Source organism: Fusarium solani, assembly GCF_023522795.1.
Source record: "Fusarium solani strain SB1 chromosome Unknown bctg00000009, whole genome shotgun sequence".
NCBI lineage: Eukaryota > Fungi > Ascomycota > Sordariomycetes > Hypocreales > Nectriaceae > Fusarium > Fusarium solani.
The window spans coordinates 1,500,266-1,521,591 of NW_027072144.1; the positions used below are offsets into that span (position 1 = coordinate 1,500,266).

At 51.5% G+C, this 21,326-nt stretch overlaps 9 protein-coding genes across 9 annotated transcripts; 7 read left to right on the forward strand and 2 right to left on the reverse strand.

Annotated features, from left to right (window-relative positions):
• Positions 1-439: 439 nt before the first annotated feature.
• On the forward strand, positions 440-788 carry MRS44_013517 (uncharacterized protein; the record flags this gene model as incomplete). Its single annotated transcript, XM_065616987.1, has 2 exons — positions 440-667; positions 759-788. 2 exons carry the CDS (start codon positions 440-442, stop codon positions 786-788), a joined length of 258 nt encoding a protein of 85 aa, XP_065473059.1.
• Positions 789-1,665: 877 nt separating this feature from the next.
• MRS44_013518 (uncharacterized protein) lies at positions 1,666-3,093 on the forward strand (the record flags this gene model as incomplete). Its single annotated transcript, XM_065616988.1, has 1 exon — positions 1,666-3,093. The coding sequence occupies one exon, from the start codon at positions 1,666-1,668 to the stop codon at positions 3,091-3,093; it is 1,428 nt and encodes a 475-aa protein (XP_065473060.1).
• A 741-nt stretch (positions 3,094-3,834) lies between these two features.
• MRS44_013519 (uncharacterized protein) lies at positions 3,835-5,181 on the forward strand (the record flags this gene model as incomplete). The annotated part of the gene is made up of 1 exon (XM_065616989.1): positions 3,835-5,181. The coding sequence occupies one exon, from the start codon at positions 3,835-3,837 to the stop codon at positions 5,179-5,181; it is 1,347 nt and encodes a 448-aa protein (XP_065473061.1).
• Positions 5,182-5,719: 538 nt separating this feature from the next.
• MRS44_013520 (uncharacterized protein) lies at positions 5,720-6,586 on the forward strand (the record flags this gene model as incomplete). Its single annotated transcript, XM_065616990.1, has 2 exons — positions 5,720-6,016; positions 6,068-6,586. The coding sequence occupies 2 exons, from the start codon at positions 5,720-5,722 to the stop codon at positions 6,584-6,586; spliced, it is 816 nt and encodes a 271-aa protein (XP_065473062.1).
• A 324-nt stretch (positions 6,587-6,910) lies between these two features.
• MRS44_013521 (uncharacterized protein) lies at positions 6,911-7,481 on the reverse strand (the record flags this gene model as incomplete). The annotated part of the gene is made up of 2 exons (XM_065616991.1): positions 6,911-7,063; positions 7,137-7,481. The coding sequence occupies 2 exons, from the start codon at positions 7,479-7,481 to the stop codon at positions 6,911-6,913; spliced, it is 498 nt and encodes a 165-aa protein (XP_065473063.1).
• Positions 7,482-8,940: 1,459 nt separating this feature from the next.
• Positions 8,941-10,121, forward strand: MRS44_013522 (uncharacterized protein; the record flags this gene model as incomplete). Its single annotated transcript, XM_065616992.1, has 3 exons — positions 8,941-9,005; positions 9,059-9,346; positions 9,404-10,121. 3 exons carry the CDS (start codon positions 8,941-8,943, stop codon positions 10,119-10,121), a joined length of 1,071 nt encoding a protein of 356 aa, XP_065473064.1.
• Positions 10,122-10,630: 509 nt separating this feature from the next.
• MRS44_013523 (uncharacterized protein) lies at positions 10,631-11,235 on the reverse strand (the record flags this gene model as incomplete). The annotated part of the gene is made up of 2 exons (XM_065616993.1): positions 10,631-11,062; positions 11,167-11,235. The coding sequence occupies 2 exons, from the start codon at positions 11,233-11,235 to the stop codon at positions 10,631-10,633; spliced, it is 501 nt and encodes a 166-aa protein (XP_065473065.1).
• Positions 11,236-11,838: 603 nt separating this feature from the next.
• MRS44_013524 (uncharacterized protein) lies at positions 11,839-15,333 on the forward strand (the record flags this gene model as incomplete). Its single annotated transcript, XM_065616994.1, has 4 exons — positions 11,839-12,358; positions 12,407-12,583; positions 13,098-13,954; positions 14,704-15,333. The coding sequence occupies 4 exons, from the start codon at positions 11,839-11,841 to the stop codon at positions 15,331-15,333; spliced, it is 2,184 nt and encodes a 727-aa protein (XP_065473066.1).
• A 1,490-nt stretch (positions 15,334-16,823) lies between these two features.
• Positions 16,824-18,570, forward strand: MRS44_013525 (uncharacterized protein; the record flags this gene model as incomplete). The annotated part of the gene is made up of 2 exons (XM_065616995.1): positions 16,824-16,958; positions 17,455-18,570. 2 exons carry the CDS (start codon positions 16,824-16,826, stop codon positions 18,568-18,570), a joined length of 1,251 nt encoding a protein of 416 aa, XP_065473067.1.
• Positions 18,571-21,326: the final 2,756 nt, after the last annotated feature.

The window sequence follows — 21,326 nt, forward strand, 5'->3', positions numbered from 1 at the left end:
CTTTTGTTTAACGTTCTCGAAGTCGCTTTTCAGGATCCTTCTCGGCACACTGATTCTCGTATTGCGCAGGACATCCCTACTCGTCTCACACAGTATCATAGCATAACTGTGGGAGGTACTTGTCGTAGGTAAAGTTGGCAGAGACCAGCGACAGTTTTGCACTAATTCTAGGTGCCCAGATGCAGCAGGCGGGTATCCATCCATCCCTGCGTTACCTAGAGTCAAACGCGAAAATTTGGACGGCCGACAGAAGACCCCTCCATCCCCGGCGGAAGCTTGTTGTAACGGACGGACAGTGTCCTGAAATCGTTCGTCCTCCGCAAAATCAGATATCGGACCGTTATCCTAGTAACGATGGACTTAGTTGAAGACAAGTTCTCGGCCAGTCGCATCACCGATGTAGGTTATTTTTCATCATCACACCCAGACAATTAGCGTCATGAAAACCCGATCTCAAAAGAGAGCCAGCGGAAAGGCAAGCCTCAGACCCAATAGGATCCGCCGGAAACACAGCACGAAACAGGAAGACTACAAATGGGAAAGTTTGGAGATTGATCGTGTGGAACTCGAAGAGTCGACTGGAAGTTTCATCGTTGTTGTGAAGTGGCCCAATGGCGACGTATCCCAGCACGACAAGGTAGAGATCTACAACAAATCCCCACAAAAGGTACGTATAACGGGAACGATCTCATAGATTGGAAAATAACTCGGGACCTTCTTATCAATAGATGCTGAAGTTCTACGAAAGACATTTACAGTTCGTCGACAGAGAAGAAGCCGAAAAGTAGGGCGAAACGAGCTGAGGATCGAGCAATTACGGCAACCGTATGTGGGCTTAGGGTAGTTTTTTATGTCTCGGCAATAATGCAATGCTTAACAAGATTTTCACATTCTTTATTGATGCGTCAAGTTCCTATCGCCCGAAACTCGAATGAGCACGACGACGTGGCCGTGAGCCACAGCATGTACCTAGTAGGTCAGTGGGGAAATTGTCTACCATCGATTACCACGAGAATGGAACAATTGACCGTTCTGTCATTAGATAAATGAGGAATAGTGAACCCGCGTAGCATGGTAAACTGAGGCGATTATCTAAAGCTGATCAGAAGCTGACTCTAGAGTGATATCGGGAACAGCACCATCTCGCAGGCAACGTCGAAACCCGACACCATTTACAACGGCCTCATCCATCACTTTATTACTATTCCGGTATCGTTCAGTGTGAACGCTTGAGGTGGCTTGAGTCCAGAACAGGGCCGGTGGAAACTAGAATCTCATACCCATGGTGATCGATTACTGCTGACCACTCACGCCCAATCAAAGCAGAAACATGGGCAAAGGTTGACGTCTTAAACGGACGGTGCTGCGGCTAGCTAGTCAGTCTAGAAATAAGAAGATACGTCTAATTTGGACTTTAGCTAATAGCGGGCTTAGCCTCGGTCTGCCCTCGAGGTGAAGATGCGTTGTGCTTCGGGTCCGAGCACTACCGGTATGGTTTAGTTACTGCAAAGTCGCCAGGATTGTGAATGCTCAATTCTGGACGTCTATCAATCTCTTATATATCAATATCATTAACAATGGTAGGACTCCTCTTTCATTATGTTAGGCTCCAATCTCTGTAACCCATGATACAAACAGGTCCAACCCAAATCGGCTTTTGTCAACATGTGCCCTGATGGTTTTCTGGCCGCATCCTGGCGGATCAAGATGATCGAGCGTATTCGTCAGAGCACTAGGGGTCAACGTGAGGAATGGATCCGTGCGGCCGGTTACAATCTATTCGAACTCCAAAGTGATCAAGTCTTTATCGACCTTCTCACCGATAGCGGGACCGGAGCGATGAGTGATCGCCAGTGGGCGGCTTTGTTAGTGGGAGATGAGACATACGCCGGGTCATCCTCCTTTTCTCTCCTCGAGGGGAAAGTAAAAGCCCTGTTCGGATTCCCGTACGTCCTTCCGGTCCACCAGGGCCGTGCCGCCGAGAACATCTTATTCTCCGTGCTCATCAACAGGGGCAATGTTGTGCCGGGTAACTCTCATTTCGACACTACACGGGCTCATATCGAATATCGACAGGCGACGGCGGTGGACTGCCCCCTCGACAACGCCTTCTGCATCGGCGAGCATCACCCTTTCAAAGGGAACGTCGACTTGCAGAAGCTCAAGGCCGTCCTAGACTCCGAGAATAACAACGTACCCATGATTGTTGTGACAGTCACCTGCAACAAGACCGGTGGTCAGCCAGTGTCCCTAGACAACATGCGTCGTGTCAGGGCACTAGCTAGAGAATACCGCATCCCTGTGGTTTTTGACTCGGCACGATTCGCAGAGAATGCCTGGTTCATTCAGAAACGGGAGCCCGGCTATTCCCAAAAGACCATTGAGGAAATTGTCTGGGAAATGCATCAGTGCGCGGACGCCATGGTCATGAGTGCCAAGAAGGACTGTAATGGCAATGTCGGAGGCATCTTGGCGATGAGGGACGAAGGTTGGTTTCGACAAGCTTCCGAAAACGTCATACTTTTTGAAGGATTCACGAAATACGGTGGAATGGCTGGGCGAGATATGGAGGCCTTGGCTATCGGCCTCGATGAAGCCACGTGCTCCGACTACTTGGACTCTCGCATTGGCCAGGTCCAGCGGCTTGGAGACAGGTTGATAGCAGCTGGTATCCCTGTCCAACGGCCGGTCGGTGGCCATGCAATAGTTGTCGATGCCAGTGCCTTCTTGCCTTTAGTTCCCAAGAACGAATACGCCGCCCAGGTGCTGGCCGTGGAGCTGTACCTTGAGGCCGGCGTGCGGGGCGTAGAAATAGGCACGCTGATGAATGATCGGGACCCGGACACGGGTCGTGACCGTCGTGCAAAAGCTGAATTCATGCGTCTCGCCATCCCGAGGAGGGTGTACACGAACGATCAGCTAGACGTCGTAGCCAATGCGCTGATCAGTATCTACCGCCGCCGATCGACTATATTCAGAGGATTTCGGATTCTCGACGAGTCCAAAAGGCTCAGACATTTCACTGTAACTTTGGAGAGAGCAGGATACTTTGTCGGCGCCTCCGTGAGAACGCCGGCAGGTGATACCCTGTAAGAGATTACGATTGCTCTAGGTGGAAAGGCCATTTGTCAATGGTGGTTGAGGCTCCGCGTAGCTATTTGATCATTCTGTGTTCAGGAATTAGTCCCTGAAAGAAATAAAACGAGATTTTACTAAATAAGTCGACCTCGGGGACGTGACCGCATATGTCGAAGAGTCTCATGAGTTTGAAAGACACGTGGGATGAGCTCCCTCTGGTGCAGATAGGGGGATCCGGGTAGAAAAGTCCAACAAGCCGATATCCACCACCTAGACTGCGATTCAGAAATTTAATTACTTCTTATCGGGCTTGCTTACGCTTGAGTAATGCTCACGGTCGAATGAGGTGCCCAGCGAGCTGGTCAAAGATGAAAAGGAGGAGGAAAATAGACTGCTTCCCTATCGCGGTCTGAATATTCTCTATCTGCAGCTTGACTGCTTCTTCAATGGCCCATTCTGCACCTGTATTACGCGTACGGGAGCATCTACCGTCGATTCGGGACATTCGGAGTGACCCAAACATGCTGTTTGTCCATGACATCCTATGATATGCTCACCAGACGACCTTATAAGATAAGACATCGCTTGCAACTCATAACGGGTCAGAATACTGCGTGATCTACATGGTTCTATTGCTTCTACTTCTTTTTCTTTGCCCTTCAGCTTGATTACAACTCTTCGGCCGCCACCCGCAATTTTTCCACCGCTCAGCAAACCCACATCAACCAACCCCCCCCCCCCCAAAGTCTCTTCATCATGCTGCTCATGTTACCAGAAGAGATCATATGCATGATTGCAGAACAGTGTTCTCTGAGGGATCAAGCTTCACTGGCACGCTCGTGTACCCGGCTGCATGGAATATGCAATCACATCCTGTACAGCAACGACGCTCGGAACCACAGGTGTTCTTCTGTGTTTCATGCTATAGCCTGGTGCCACGACCAGTTCCTTGCCCTGAAGACCCTCACGGCAGCCAAGGCAGGTGGAGCAGACTTCAAGCGATGCCGTGATTCCCGTAATCATCATCCCGCGTCCCTCCACCACTCCGACGCGACGCTCCATTCTCCCATCCATCTGGCAGCCAGGCGTGGACTGGATGGCATCGTCTCCTTCCTTATCGATCAAGGCATCCCCCCAGATGGACTGGAGGATGTAAAAAGAACGCCGCTCGCGGAGGCCATCTTACACAACCAAGAGTCGGCTGCCATCCTTCTAGTTCATCGAGGTGCGTCCGTCGGGCTTCAGCCTCCGCAGTTCGAGGCATACTGCGCTGCTATTCGCCAGGGCCTTGCAGAGCTCACAGAGATCATCGTAAAGGCAAGGGGCATCGACGTCAACTCTGGTGTTGGGTACGGTTGCACGGGATTCCTATTGGCTGCGTACTACAGACAGAGTCGAGTGTTGCGCGCCCTCCTCGACCTCGGAGCCGAGGCGAAAGGGGCATTACGGCATTTTAGCCAGACTCACTCGTTCGCATCTCTTTTGTGGACCTTGCAAGCGGGTGCTGTAGCCTTGCGGAAACACCTGGGCCCCAGAGGGCTCCTTGACCTCGTCGTATCCGTCGTCATGGAACAGGCGGCGCCGATTCAGAAGAGCCAGCAGGTGGCCGCGTTGCACACTCTGCTGGATCTGTTGCAGAGAGAAAAGTCTGCCGTATATTCGGGATCCGCGCTCCAGACTGATGAGTTAGATCGCTTCCTGGATGCCCTCCTGCAGAGAGTGCTATCGGTTAATCGCGCAGACGCAGCTATCGCGTCGGCACTGTTGCAGCATGGTGCCCGCATTCGAGTGGGCATCTTCTTGCAGCTTTTAGATGCTCTCAATTCATCGGCCTTTTCCAAGGACACTTCGCGCTACCTACGTCGCTATCCCAAGCTCCTTCAAAGCTTTGACTTTGTATACTCTTACTGCGCCAATCTTGCAGCCACAGAAAGGAGTTTCACGGTCGACTACTTCATCGAGAATGTACCGAATCAAGCCGTTCGGCTCGTGTATGAGTTGAAGCGGCTCGACTTGCCACTTACAGCCAGGGGAATCCAGAGGATGGGTCTCAGAATAGCTAGGGAAGGGAGCCGGGAAGCGCAGTCCGGCAGTGCGGCTTAGTCTGTGTTGACTAGTTAGCTCCCGCATGACGCGACGTTCCTTGCTGCGTCTTGAGCGCGTCTAACATCTTTCTCTGGTGATACCAGTGTGCTCTTGATAGCTATTATACTTACATGCCGGTAAATGGAGGAGTTGGATGTTGACGCGGGTGTACGCGAATGTGCCTGTTGTCCGGCTGCATCTGAGGAAACAGGCTCTGCCATAGAGTCGGATCAAGAGATTTCCGAAAGACGCGGCAGGCATGGTGGTCGCGAGTCTCAAAACAGTGTGCGATGTGCTTCATCCGTCATCACTATCCCCATCTTGGCGCATGTTTAGCTTCGCGCGAGGACCTGCGGAGAATGCAACCAACCACTCGTCTACCACTTTCTCGCCACCACTTCGGAATAAATACCGGCGGAAACCGTCAACTCTCTGGCATGAACACAAGCAGTCTCAAAGAATTTCCTTTTGGCGCCCACCAGCATCGTTCCTCTTCCATACGCACATCCTTCCATCGATCGTTGGCTTCCTCTTCGGACGTACTCCCACCATCGAGATGGACGCATCGCTTGAGCTTAGTATCTTTGCCGTCGCGACGATCATCCCATTGGTAGTTCAAACTCTTTCGGCGATTATCCTGTATGGTCGCAATTTCAAGTCTGTGTCCGAATCCAAGGCGGTGCACCGGAATGGCGTCCAAAGGATGAAGGCCGCTGTTCGAGGACAGATGTGGTTTGGCGCCATTTCAACGCCCATGGCATCCACATTGTTGGTGGTCTCTTGGTTCTATCAAATCGAAGAACTGCAGAAGGTTTTCTGGGGGCTTATTATCCTATCTTCGTCTCTATTTCAGGTTTGCCAGACATCACTTCCCTTGCATGCAGAGCAAGAGCTAACTGCTTAGATATTTTCCTTGCCAGAGGAAGCCCTTTCAGCCGCCAAAGCCCTCCATGCCAGCAGCTCGTACAGAGAGTTTTGGGATCAAAACAAGCCAGTCTTGCAGATCTCCACCGTCCCTCTCATATCTTTCGTGATTACCACGTTCGTCGCCGTCACTCTACGAATCACACTGCCCGCCTATTGGCCGGCCGCATGGGCCATGTGGATGGCTCTCGGCTGCGTTTTGAGCCTGGCTCGATCTTTTCGTTATTTGAGCATCTTTGACGAGTCGGGCGATCGCTGGAGGGCCTATACGCTGGTCACGGCTGGCTGTATTATTCTTGGCACCTCGAGTTTGGCCCGAGATCAGGCGTCTACCAGAGTCGTCATTCTAGGAGCGAACCATGTTGTTTTGGCAATCCATAGAATGTGGACGATGTGCGGCATGGATAGCGTACTGAGAGCTGAACAGGAGTGCAAGAGTTTAAGGCCTGCATCATCGTCGGTTTTCTCGGATGGAAGCTGCAACAAGGGCGAAGTTTGAGCGGCCTCTCATTGCTCGGGCCGAATCCAACAACCCAGCGTTATCAACGAAGCGGTGATGAAGCAGAGCCACGGCACAAATGGGGGAAGGGTCGAAGATGGTCGAAAGTCATGTTCGAAGTAGCTCAGTTCACTGAGGTTGCCTTCCCCAGGTCGTGGACACAAGCACACACCACCTCTTGGGACATCCTCCCAACGGGAACTGCTTTGCGGTCTCCCTCATCCCCAGGTCGGCTTATCTCAAGTCATGTCATGCTTAATAAATCGCGCATAAGAAGAGCTTATTTCATATCTAAGAATGTACTGCTGAGTTCATATCTGGTTATCAACAACCAGTTTCGCCGACCACGTTAATGCCAGTCACAGCCCAGCCACTCCCCTCCAATCTCACCTCACTCGTTGGGCCTAGCTGAATCTTTATGTAAAAACTGGAGTTCGATCTGGCTGTCGGCGTATCGGTCGCGTGCTCGCCGGGTATCTAATAGACATTTAAAGTATTATTAGCTCCATTGCTTCTTCATTGTTCGCTAGAAGATAAGGCTGTAGCTTACCGTGATGTTCACAACGATAGTGACTGGTGATTTATTGACCTTGCGTCTCTGTTCGTGCCACACGTCGCCTTCAGACCTTGCCGAGGAGGAAGGGGTGCAAGGAACGACCCTTGTGGGCGTTGTCGGTTCCTGGCCCGGCTCTGTTGGTGTGGCCGCCTCTATGGACGATCTTGGTGCAGTGGCGGAGGAGGCTGGGCCTGGTCCGGTAACACCCCCAGAAATCGACTCGCGACTTCGTCGGATTCTTTGCTTATGTCCTCTTCTCTCCCTCGCTGAGCGGTTCTGAGATCGGAGTTTAAGTTCGTCCTCGTCTAAGAAAGATTGTGTGAAGAGCGGGCTTGACATTCTGAATTTGTGCGCTCAGCAGCTTTGGCGAGTTCTCGGGAGGAATATGATCGAGTGGGATGGGGCGAGTCAAGGCAAAGAGAGATGGACGCATCAGCAGCGTGAAAGGGCTAGGGGAATTCGACCCCTTTTAAAGCCACCACCGTTACCACCAAGCATCCCTGCATCCGTGCCAGAGGATTGAGAGCGTGAAGTTTCAGCGCTGAAGTCCTTCATAAATCTCACAGAGCACGAGGCGATTGTGTCACCTCCAATCATTAGTCTCCTACACCAGCGAGGCCAGGTAGGAGGAAGGATTCGACGGCCCCCGTTGGATGCAGGCCGTTGGTGGGGAGATGCCGGCTGAGCTGATGTCACCAAGCATCGGATTACTCTACGGAGAGCAGCAGGGATATTTCGGCAAGTAGGCTGGGTCGTGTGAACTACCTTGAACGGTGCGTGCGGTTGCGAGTAGAAGCAGAACACAGCTACCCCCCAGAGACCAGGCTACAGATATACCTTGTTCGAACTCCCTACGATGCAAGAGGGCGCTATACAGAACCGGTTTTCAAATCACACTTCAGGGACAGTGAGCAACGAGGCGGATGAGGGAGAAGGATTTCGGGGGCAATGGTCGAGAAAAAAGATTCAGGTGCTTCGGCCGTAAGTAGGACTCCACACGTCAGTACAGAGTTGGTCCGTTCTGGTCGTGAATAAGCCTCCCACTTCTCAGCCAATCACGGTGGCACTGCAGTTGGATGTTGGTCCAGCAAGGTGGACTGTTATTGGATCAGCAGAGTTACAATATCTGAGGGCGGAGGAGCACATGTCAAGAGATTTGCGAAGACATCAATTATCGACGGTTATTGGTGTGCAGCATGTGGAGACTTGCGAAGATTTACTGATAGAAATATACCTCCATCGAGTGAACGCTGGAAGAACATCAGTAAACTGCATTAGTTTTCCGCCAGCTGCATATTTCTAGTTTGAGATTCCTGACGGTCTGCCTTTCTACATGACGATGAATGAGAACCATGAGCCTGACTTGGTATTTGAAGAAAAGCTCCCGTAAAACGCCAGGGGTGGCATGCGCAGGAAGGGTGCCGGGTACCAATAATGAACCAATCTAGTACCGTCACAAAGTGCAAGTATCATTACTTCCGGCCGATCTGAAAATGTCGGTTAGAAGTCTTGTTTTTGACGAATGCGTTGGGTCCAAGTCTCGCAGCGATGCTTGGCCCTGTCCACTTTAGGTCATGGCTTTGGATTATAGAAGGCCCATTGTCGGCTGATACGAGTACCCGGCAGCTTCAATGAGCCATTTTCGATTTCTAATGGCATCACTGAACCGAATAGTATATTTCTCTTGAATCCAGATCGCTCACACAATCCAAATGTACCCCTACGCCGTTTGGAAGGGCCGTCACACCGCCTCTCAGCCCTTACGAAGCGCCTCGCGATCGCTTTTCCTTCCGCCAGCATGGATACTCACCCTCGAGGTAATGGCCCCCCTAAGTCTATCAAGGCCACAATGAGGGCTCAGCAGTATGTGAGGATACTTGCCTCTGCTGCGTATCGGTCTCTAACACAGCCTCCAGATATGACCCGGCTGATAAGAAACTGCATCTTAACGAGGTGGAGATCCCGAAGCCCAACGAGAGCGAGATATTGGTCAAGGTCGTCAGTGCATCGCTCTGCCACTCCGACTGCCTAACCTTCGATCCGGGCCTCGCCATGAGCGAGGTGAAAGTTCCTACTACCCTAGGGCATGAAGCAACCGGTGTCATCACGGAGGTCGGGAAGCAGGTGAGGCAGTTCGAGGAAGGGGACGCCGTCGGTTTTCTTGCTTCCAGCGGATGTTTTGAATGTGATGCCTGCACCACGTGGTAAGTGCACGAGGCCTCGGCCGCGGGAGGACGGGTTTATCTAATGGTCGACAATAGGTCAAGCGTTGGATGTCCACAAGGCTTGAAAGCACAAGGGTTTACTTGCGATGGATACTTCCAGGAGTACGTCGTGGTCGATGCCCGCAGTGCCGTAAAACTCCCAGCAAGTCTGGACGTCGCCTCTTCAGCACCCCTTTGTTGTGCAGGCGTCACTGCGTACAACGCGATCAAGCAATGTCAGCTTACGCCCGGAAAATGGTTAGCTGTAATTGGCGCTGGAGGTGTCGGACAAATGGGCGTTCAGTACGCCAAAGCCATGGGGCTGAATGTCATCGCTGTTGACATCGACGGAGGTCAGCTGGATGCCGTGAAAATGGCAGGAGCAGACTACACGTTCAATCCAGAACTATGTCCGACTTATGCAGATGACATCAAAATCGTTACAGAACATGGGGTGGATGCTGCTGTCAGCTTTGCGCCTTCCGAGAAAGCTTATGACGATATGCCCGGCATGATCAGATGGGGTGGCCTCCTGATGGTAGTGGGGGTTGTCGATGGGCCTCTGACGATCGAACCGTTGGACATCATCTTCAAACGATACGTCATAAAAACAGCGTGCAACGGAACTGTCAGAACTCTAGAAGAGTGCATTAGCTTCAGCGCTGAGCATAGCATCAAGCCCTTTGTGGAGTTCATCGGGCTGGAAGATCTTCCGCAGGCAATAGAGATGATGGAAGCCGGCAAGCTTCGAAAGCGCGTCTGTGTCAAATTTTAGGCCAGCGCTCCTTCCACAGCGCAAGATTCGGCGTCAAATATAATATACTCAACCTTTATGGATTGGCTACGTTGGGAAAAGGGACTCATGTGGTGTCCACTAGTGAAGTATGGGATATGTAGAATACAATCGGACGAGGCACGAAGGGGCTTGTTAAACACACACTGTAGCTATCACTCTCTCATAGTCATCAATGTACCGTGCCCTAGGCAATTCCCACGGCTCCCCCTCCTGAAAACAAATGTCCTGCGAGCATTGTTCCCGGCCAGAGAACCCCGCGCCCGTCACCAAGATGTGATCCCGACCAAGTCGACCCCGAATCATCAACTCAAATCCCCGCCGACTGACCCCTCCCTTCCATCAGCTAGCGGGAAGCTATTCGTCGTTCCATACATTCTAGTATTGCCTCTTCCACTCTCGTATTGGCCACACAAGGGCGAGGCGTGGAGTTCGTCTCTCAAAACGCTCTATTTAACGTTGCACCATCTTCAGATGCCCTATAGTAACATCTACACGTACACCCAGTCTTGTTCCAGAACATGCCGGCACGTGTTCATGAGTTGAACAACCTCTGTAGACACCAATTTCTGATCTCTGATCAGCTTCGACCGAGACATTGCTTTTTGCATTTGCTCCGGGTCAGCCTCCTCCATTGAACCGGTCCCCTCAATGTCGACGATAGCGCCGTATATCACATGATTCTCTCGGGCGGAGTATTGCAGGTCGAAGCGGCGCTGAAAACGATCCTGTTCGCCGCCCAGCTCCTCGAGGAGGCCGCGCGCGAGGGCGACTATATGATGGGCCTGAGCGTAATCAAAAGATCCCGGCTCTAAGTGTCCTTCGACTTGCATGAAGGGCGCCAGTAAGGAAGCCTCATCCCGCGCCAGCAGTTCAGATGCTGCGGCCCCGTCGTAATTTCCAAGCAGGCTCAGGCCCAGAATCTGCAAGCATAAACAGAATTTCACCCGGGTGAGTTCATCGGCCTTCTGCAAGCAGGCTCAGCATCGGCTTTTATACTTGTTATCGGCTTGAAATATCGTCATACCTGAAGGCTACGTCCTAGCATCATCCACTCGAACAGTGTTTCGTTTGCAAGTGCTTGATCGGAAGGCATGTCGCCTGTACCTGGGCCAGCGCCTTCCATGCTTTGGACCGCTCTGAAGATTCCGAACGTGTCGCGGTGATGGTGCAGACCAATACTCGACCACCTAGCTTGCGGACTGATAGATATGTGCGACTGGAAGAACCCGACTCGTGGCTGGATGATACCGTATCTACGCTCTAGGACGTTGACTTGGCGAGGGATGAAGAGATTTCAGACAGTCTTATTTTTTCCAGAAACCATGACAGCTTTTCTAGGAGGTTGACTCTTCATAGCCAAGAGAAACCCCCTGCCCCCCCCACTCAGGCCAAGATTGAGGACATCCGTCTCCGCTTCCAGCCATTTGAGGACTCGGACGTTTAAACTCAAGGCCACCGGACACGTTTGAGCCTTTCGAGTTACGTTTAGATGCCACTAAAAGCTAACGGCTTGGTCCCCACTTCCACGCCGTCGCTTTCGGACACAATTTGACGGGGTTCGCAAATAGAGAACAGTAGATAGGTATCCATCGCGTGCAGTGCCTTTAATCTCCTCACTCTCCCCGTTCCCTGTTTTTCCCTTGCAGTTGCTTGATTACTCCGAGTGCCCTTCCTACCAGCGCCGAGATCTCCATCGATGCTTAAACCAAAGCCCGTCATCGACACATCCCTTCCGCGTTGTCATCGAGAGCGACTTGAAGAACCAATGAACGACCACGGCGAATCGCATAATCGCGATGGCCAGACTTCAGAGGCCAAAATACGGTTCAAATATGTTATAATATCGTCGCGTTCACCCACTCTTGTCGGCAGATCTTGGAATCCGGAACAACACTTCACCGACAAACCCCCCCCCAAACAAACTTTATGCATGCGGCCCAATGTTGGCGCATCAGGGCTACTCCTGAGACTACATGCGCCAGGGCTCTCTATGGAAGAGACAGCTTTCGACAATGAAGACTTTGCCGAGGTGAAGATGGCGTTCAACCGGGCTATTGGAGAGTTGAAGAAGCGACTAGCCCCGAACAAGGTTGCGAGGGTTATGATGCAGATGGAGCCTCTATATTTGACCCCTCAGCAGAAGCCTCTATGGATATTTGAGATGGACCAGACTTGCGAAGCACCGCGCATGAATACACAAGCGCGGAGGCGTAACAGTGTGTGGGCGGTCCAGCCATCCCCTTAGGGGGCTCTGGCTTCCTCAGAACCCTCCCTTCTTGCCGGACATGGGCTTATCTGGTTTACATCTCCCACGTTCAGTTCCGGTGTTTTCCGGCTTGTATTTGTGTCGCGCAAGGATGGGAGATGTGGAGGCAAGGACGAAGTCCACTGGCTCCTTCCTCTCCGAACAGCAACCCCCCTCCACGAGGACAGCGCCCTGCGTCCGTTGACATGTGCCATTTTATCACAAGCGGCAGCGAAAATCAGGTGTTTGGCACGGACATGTGACCAATCAAATCAGCATGAGGAAAACCAGTCGTTCAAGGTAGGTGCCCCCTGGGGGTAACCGCATGTCATCAAGTCCTCAACCCCTTTTTCACACCCTTCATACCATTAAAAGCCACTGCCTCCATGATCCTCAATCAACCCGCTCTATTCTTCTCTCATAACCCTGGGTCTACCGACAGGACAGAAACTCTTCTCTTGCCTTATGTGGCGAATTTGGTTTAAAAAGATATTCGCGGCGTTCAACATAGGTTCGGCGTCAAAACGTTCTCCTATCCAGTCGCTCATTCCCAAGACTTTCCTCGCATCCTGCCATGTCACACCTCCAGGATACCACACAGGGTCTATTTCCATCACTCCAGCCTAGGGAGCAATTATCACCAGACCAAATGCATCCGATGACAATGTATTATGGAAGCTTCCTGTCTGGCCCAAACTACTGCCAACCAGAAAATATTGACCCAAGCCTCACCCTTCTTTCTACAACATCGAGGGTGTTCGAGGGGGCACAAGGGACCACTCTCTCTTGCGTGAGCGAGGCGCCGCACTTGGCGGCTGATACACCAGATATGTTCGCGGAAAGCTGGGTATTCGGCCCTCGGGAGCCCACCCGTGAAGGCTGCCCTCTGCAGGATAGTTCAAGGTCTGTGGCCCCTCTTCCTTCGCAGGTCAACCAAGAGACTACCATGCCTGTCCCCGACCAAGCACTTGCCGTCTGTCACATACGCCCAGAACAACAGCCATGCCAATATGGCGGTGCTCGTCTGGCCAGTGAGACCGGGCGCAACCAGGGCATCACTGATACTATGAACCAGCAACGGGGTTCTACTGGGTCAATTGCCGATTTCCCCAGCGACTGGCCAGATGGAGATGCACCAACTATCATGATGCCGTGGGACCCTTCTTTCATTTTCTATGGTGAAATTCTGGCAGAACCATTCGAGCAGGGACACTTCAACTATAGAGAGCTGCGGTCCGATGCACCAGACGGCGAAGTCCTCCGTGTTCCTGATGACTGGGAGATGGCTTACGCCACGGCAGAAGAGAGCGTGAATCAAACAATACGTTTTGGGGCTTGTGAGAAAACGCAAGATCGTCTGCAAGGAGAGTGTAGCTTTATCAGAGAAAGGGATGCCTGCTGTGCGGAATCGAGGCACGATCAGAACGGTTCGGGGGCATTCCTTACCGATTGCAATAGAATGCAAGCCGAGGAGAGGGAGGGGAATCCTTTCAAGAGAGGTGATGCCTGCTTTGAAATTTGGAAGCTGCTTTCAGAAAGGCCCAAGATAGCGACTAAGTGGAAGAGAGTACGTAGTGGTTTCTAGTGGCTGGACAATAAATGTATTCTAGCATCATATTGTCAATGAACATAAAGGATCATGTGGGCCAGGAGGCGGGATTCTGCTTCTAAAAACCATGATAATCTACATTTTGGGAAGAGAATACTGTAGTGAGTTGCAGCCACAGACAGACAGAGAGGAGGGCGGATAGAATACCATTCTTCCCAGGGCCACACACCACCACCACGACGGTCGGTCGATCGGTTTGGGCAGTTATTTGATGAGAAAGCCTCCAAGCTTTGCGCAAAGTCCCTTTCACAGGCGTGACGACAGACTTCTCGCAAAACATGTATCCTCAATCATGGCAGCCCGTATTGGCCCCGCTTGTTTCGACGAAGCAAAGGGGGGAAGCGGACAAAAGCCGCGGCATGCTTATCGCCTGAACCAGCAGTATATGAGTGGGCTTTGGCATTCCCTGATGTCTTGCACTTGCGAATGCCACTTTCAAGTTGCTATTGCGCGATTTTCTTCTCGGCCGGCAGTCGCATCAATCTGACTTTGCAGGACATCGGTTGCGCATAAACACGCCGCACACACGCTCGAGGGACCTGTATAGCTCGCCAAGCCACAGGTGTCATCCGTACAGGAGTTCAACATACATCATGGCTGGACGCCATAGGGTAAGTAGCATTGCCGCTAGCTGCATTCCTACGATACGCCTCGTACTTAGCTAGGTTCCCGCCTAGATGAATAATGATTCTAATGCGACTCTCTAGTTTCCTACACCGCTCGAAGAAGCTTCAACGTGGTACCTTCCGGACCCCGAAGACAACTATTGCCGCTTCACAGGCGGGAAGAGCTTCGAGGACTTTGAAAAGCTCTCCGAGCACGAACGCCGTAATGTATTCCGCAGCTACTTGGCCGAGAAGACGCCTATTTTAATACAGGAGCCTATTGCCTGGACCAGTCAAGAGAGCATTGACTCGTTCTTGCTTCTGAAGAATGAAGCTCGAGACAACGAGGCTGGACAGCGTCTGCTGCAAGAGGCTCGGCAAGTGTTCTACGAAGAAAATTCCTTTATAGTCCTCTGGAGCGACTTGGATCGCTTTTTCGGCGATCTACTTGGCCGGTGGACCGACGCCACTCCGGTCAAGTCGCTGGTGCGAAAAATCACAGTCAGGATCGAAAGGCACGAGTGTGGATGTGGAAACCTTGGGGACTATCTGCAGCGCACCCGCCACTTTGCCACGAATCTGGAAAGCATCACATTCGAGTGGTGGGATTCTTGGAAGCATTGGGAAGCGAACAATATCGAGGAGGAATCGGTTGGAGATGGCACAGATGACGACGAGTCGGGCAGAACCCTGAAGGAGTCATCCTCAATTGGCAGTGTCTGGGAGTTCTGATGAGGGTAAGGCCTAGGACGGGTGTCAATATTTGTTTTATTTTAAGTTATTTTATTTTATTTCATTTTTGGGTGAGCAACGGTCAATACGTGTAGCCTTTATGTTTGCTTTGAGGAATCCACGGCGAAAATCGATCACAAGTGGCGTTGGTTCAGGGGCATGAGCAACTTGGGCCCACTTTGCCAATGGCCAGATTCGTTCACGCAGTATGGAAATGAGGCCCCGGATGTCGGCTTAGCCGAGTAACGAAAACCCCACAAATTATCTAGTTACTTATAAAATCTTTGCTAACTAGGTTTTTCGCGCTTACTCTGGAAAGCATCCGGGTCATTAACTTTTGTTCATCATCTTCCATTCGCTCATTCCACGCTCCGCGACACTTGCGTCGACTCGAGTAGCGGGCTCCTTTGCAACGTACTTCAAATGGCGAAACTTCCGGAAGAAGAGTACCAATTTAGGGTCGTTCAATGCAACGAGCCCCTGCCCTCAAAGCGCAAGCGAAAGACACGAACGGGCTCCAGCAGCGTGGGCGCTGAAGTCACTAAGCGACAACCATTTCCCTTCTCCAGTTCAAAAGTCTCTTACCGTTACCGCGTACTGCCCGCCGCGCAGTGGTCCGGGTTGCAGAGCTACAGATGTTTCCTCTGTGAGAGACGTCACCCGATTTCCACACGCCGTACAATTAGCTAATCGGTAAGCGCAGTTCGGGGCACTCGATTCAGGCTGGGAGATTTTGTCAGGGTGGCAAACCGGTTGGCGAGCCAGGATAGCCCGACAGAGCACGCTGTCAGGGATCCGAAGAGGCCCGAGAGAGACTGGATTGCCTATATACTGGAGATTAGGGCTGCTGACCCGTATCATGTCTTTGCTCGAGTATATTGGATGTATTGGCCTGAAGACATACCGAAACGTGTGATGAAAGACTTGACGCGCAGTCATGGGCCAGAAATATTCCACAGGTCACATGAAGTCATTGCCTCTAATCATAGTAAGTCCTGAACCCTGCGGCACCCCTCGATCCTGTAACTCAACCATAGCAGTGGACATCATCGACGTGATGAGTGTCAATGGGCTCGAAACAGTGAAACCGATGATAAGTTCACGGCGCGATGCGCGGAGCAGTCAACTGTTTTGGAAAGCATCTTTTGATTGCTTCCAGAAGACGATATCGGGGGACATGGGATCAAAGCAGTGATTTTATTCTACGGTACGGCAGCTGCATTACGCTGGATTCGCATGGCTTCGTGTCGAGACTGAACGATGGGGCATGAATATTACTTAGTAGGGGCAATGAAAGGGGCCGTTCGCCTTGAGTTACGTACAACGAAACCATTCCCGGGTTTGCCAACGACAACCGAGCCTAGGAGAGTGGCATTATATCGTCGACGTAACCGGATCAAGTTTGCCGCATGGCGATGCCGTGGGCTGCTTTCTTCTGGTCTCTCGTTCGGATGATAGTGCCGGATAAGAATGATTCAAGTGAGGCCAAAATGAATGGAAAACAGGAGCCTGAGATTTCTTACAGTGACGATGGGCGTCATGTTATCCTTTTACGAGACAGAGTCGACGAGACTATTCTTCGAAGCCACGCCTTCATGTCAACTGGCGCCGAATACCGCCCCCGCGTCGGTGCTTTTTACCCATGAACCAGATTTCCATAGCACGTTTGGTGTCGATGTGCCTTGCATTACAGTGTTATTCGCCCGATCGTCAACTTTCATGACCCGCCAAGTAGACGTAGAGATCCACATGTCGGGTGACCCAGCTGAAAATCCAACCACAGAAGGCGCAGGATGATTTTGGATGCTTCCAAGGCTACATGGCAGGATAAAGAGGACACCTTTGTGGTATCATGGCTAAAATTGACTTTTATCCCTCGCGTCCTCGTTCACTTAGGTACGCCCCGCTAAGTGTTGTTACCTCTTTCGGCTGCGCCATGTCGAGGCTACTAATCGACTCCAATGCATGCATGCAGAGCTTCATCCCTTCTTTGTCACACACATTCTCGAAAGCAAAAATCGGCCCAGAGTCCTAATACGTCATATTAAGTACTGGTTTATAAATCATCCTCTACTGCATCAGATTCAGGTCAGAACTACCATTGTTAAACACAATCTTCAGCATCCCATTTCCCGTCCCGCCCAAGATATTCCCTTTCACCGTCTTTCCAACTGTCAACCAGGTCAGCCTCAACACCACCAGGCCCTTGATCTAGGCAAAATGGAGTTTGACAAGCTAGAGGCTAACGACCCGAGGGTCACGTCGGACACAGCTTCTATCCGCGGCAAAACATACCACTATCTGCGGGCAGATCCGGAAACAGAGCCCCTTGCAACAATCTTCCTCATCCACGGATTTCCAGATCTGGGCTTCGGCTGGCGATACCAGATTCCGCATTTCGCATCACTGGGCTATCAGGTCGTGGCGCCGGACTTGCTCGGCTTCGGCGATACTGCTGCACCCGACCAGCCGAGCCAGTATGCGTTGAAGAGCATTGCCGAGGACATCAAAGAGCTGGCAAAAGTGATTGCCAAAGACAAGAAAATCATCCTTGGTGGACATGACCTGGGTGGCGCCGTGGTCTGGCGCACTGCCATGTGGTTTCCGAGTCTTGTTCAGGGCGTCTTCAGCGTTGGCAACCCTTTCATTCCGCCTTCGTCGGTCTTTCTTTCACCAGACGATGCCGCTCGCAACAAAAGTCTGGTAAGCTCGAGGTACCAGGTCCAGTTTAGGGGTACAGAGATCGAAGACGAGATAAGGGACGAAGAGAAGGTTCGACAATTTCTCAATGCCATGTTTGGAGGGACCAGCCCTGAGGGTGAGGTCGGATTCAGCGTCACAGAGGGCGTCCTCTTTGGCAATCTCCCTACACTAGGCCAATCCCGACTCATCTCGGACGATGATCTGGACCATTACACTTCCAAGTATTTTCGAAAGGGAGAACCTAGGCTGAAGGGCCCTCTCAACTGGTATCGCACACACGCGCACAATTATTTCGACGAGTTGCAACTCTTGCTAAAGCCAATCAAGTTTTCTATGCCAGCGCTCTTTCTCGCTGCTACGAGGGACGAAGAATTACCACCAAGCATGTCGGATGGGATGGACCAATACTTTGAGGACTTGACTCGTGGGGAGGTCGAAGCATCCCACTGGGCTCTATGGGAATCACCTGCCGAGGTCAACAAGCAGGTATCGGCGTGGTTGAAGGTGCTGAGACGAGATGCGCAACAGACGTAGGCAGCGATCAAGCCCTTGGTCAGGAGAATTGGGCTCCTCCAGTTCAGGTTTCAGCATCATACAAATCTTCAACATGCTCTTCGACCAGTTTCATCTGCTAGATAATATAGCCGATTGGCTCCGACCCTACACCAGTGAACAAACAACGCACCCCGAACAGCCTGCAAGGTGTCAGAAGAGCCTCCTAAGGCCGAACAACACGCTAGGAAGGTTATGTAGGATAAAGTTGCGGCAATTGGGCTTGTACCAGCTAAAAGTCCTACCTCTCTCTTCTTACAACCCCTTTTGGCTGCCTTGCTTGACCTTACTCCTCAAGGCATGTCTCTCCAAGTGTTCAACATTATATCCTCAGCAATTAAAGCATTATCCCCAAATCGGGGCCGTATGTCCTTGCGTCCTGACTCGCACTCATTCTTTCTGTCCCAATCGAGACTTGATTGCTGCCTACATAACCTGTAATTTGCGTGCATGATTTTCCCCATTCGACGGCGCCTTCCACTTTAACAATGAACGAAAGATTCCTCAACTTCGTTTGTCTTATTCGCCACCTGCATCCGTGTTGTGCATCTCCTTCGTGCGCCGAGGAGAGCAATGTTGCGCCATTCCAGCTACTTCTCCGTTGTCGCAGATGCTCGGTCCTGCGTTACTGCTCTGTCGCCGATATCTTTATCCGCCCCCCCCCCGGGCAGCAACACTACTCTTCACATTTCCAATGCTTCCGGGGCGGCGGTCGAGTCGTCGCGCCCGAGTTCATACGTGCTGAGCAAGCTGCAACCCCCCTCACCCCTTGCAAAAATGTCAGAGGCACTGGGGTTCCACTACGATGTCCCACGCACGGTCCATATCTCGATTCATCCTGGTCGGTAATGAAAATGAAGGCATGGGACCAAAAGTCAAACGAAAACATGAGCCGATATGCTATTCTAATGGGGGTTTCGTGATACTCTAGGGAATTGATATCGTAACCGAGGCCCGCCTTTCCGATGATGCCGAGAATAGCTCGGCTTAGCCACTCGAGTACTCCGTACCTCGAATGACTTAGCGGCCCACTTCTCCCCTTTCATCCCGCCAGCGATCAGCCAGAAGGAGCGGCTTTTCCGAAAAGATGGGGCTCATGGCTTTGATGGACCGGGTCGAGAAGTCGGAAACAAGTGTTTTGCGTTGGCAACCGTGCTCGTCTCCTTCGGCCGCCAATCTCGTACCGTAAGGATTATCTGACACCATATAGCAACCAAAAGAAGCTTGCTTTTGAAAGCCAATATCCATTTCTTCAAGCACGGCGCGCACCCGCTGTTACGTTGACTTTGGGCCGTGCGCAAAAACCGCCCACATGGTGGGGATGCACCATCTTTTCATGCGAGTGATGATGGCCGCTGATCACTAGCATAATGTCCGTTTTCATCGTACTTGGTACGTAGCATGTAACCTCAATCTGCACGCACGGATTCAGCGAGTGGAGGTTGATGGAGCTTTGTTTAATGAGGGGGTGGAGACGTAGAAAGAAATTTTTCTTAACCGGCCTCTGATGACGTTGAAATAACCTCACCACGTGATGAGTTTTACCAGGAGCCACTATACCAATTTAGGCCAACCGTGACCCAGCAATTAGTCAGCTTCCCACTCTACTTTTTGCCCGCCGACAGTCTAGAAAACTTTTCTTCAACCTTTGCTTCCACTATGACCGTTGGGCCAGCCACGGAGGATGCACCGGAAATGACAACATACGAGACCGGTCAAGGTGCGGTGTCCGAGTCCACGGTGGTACACGTCATATCAACAGCAACAGACGAGAAGTCATTGCGCTTCGTCACCTGTCATCAAAGCCCCCCAACGTGGCTGATCTGAAGTGTTTCGGAAAGCCATGCACAGTTATGTAGGTCGAGGGAGGCTCCTTCTCTGTTCCGGCAGTTCTGACGCTGTTTTGTAGAGAAAGCGTAAACGCTGGCATTATAACAACGCCAGTACGCTTTTGTTTCAATTCGGCAAAGATCCTCGAATTATTTACAAATTCACATGAAGTAGCACCGTTTGAAGACGTTGAACTCGTCTTGTCTTACTACGACACACCGACGGCGGAGAGATTGTCTGCTCTTGCCAAGTTCCGTGGCGTAAGCCGCTTGGGAGTCTTCTGGAACGTATTTCCCGAGTCATGCCCCTTGGACAGGACCGAAATTAAGAATCAATTCACCTCGTCTATCAGGGCCGAATGTTCTGTTGCGGTGACGTTCCAGGAATGGGGAATAACGATGGTCTCAAAAGAATGCGCGAAGGCCCTATGCCTACCCGGCCTATTCAACCTTGCTGGAGCCAACACAAACAATGACGATCGGCAATTCTACCACTATCATTTCCCCAATCCTATCCACCTCATTTTCAGTGTTGCTCAGGGTCCGTGAAGATAGCGGCAGGCAGTTGGGCTATGCACAAAGAACTGAAAATGGTATACGCGAGTCTGGTGGCAGCACAGGAGGACAGGCCAGATGTGCCTTCAGTGCAAGATATATTACAGCAACTAGGAATTACTGTACGCAACTAGCCTGGGCTTCCTTTGTTTTCTACTCACTTTAGTCGTATATACAGCTCCCTCTCTATTTGATACGTATATCTTGCTGCTAGTGAACATAATCAGACGATAAGGCGGCACAGGGTGTTGGAAGTAGCTACGTCTTCAAGACTTCCATAGACCACATTATGTGTTGTGCAAGTCACACCATGTAATGCGCCATATTAGACACATTGGAGTATATATAGTACCT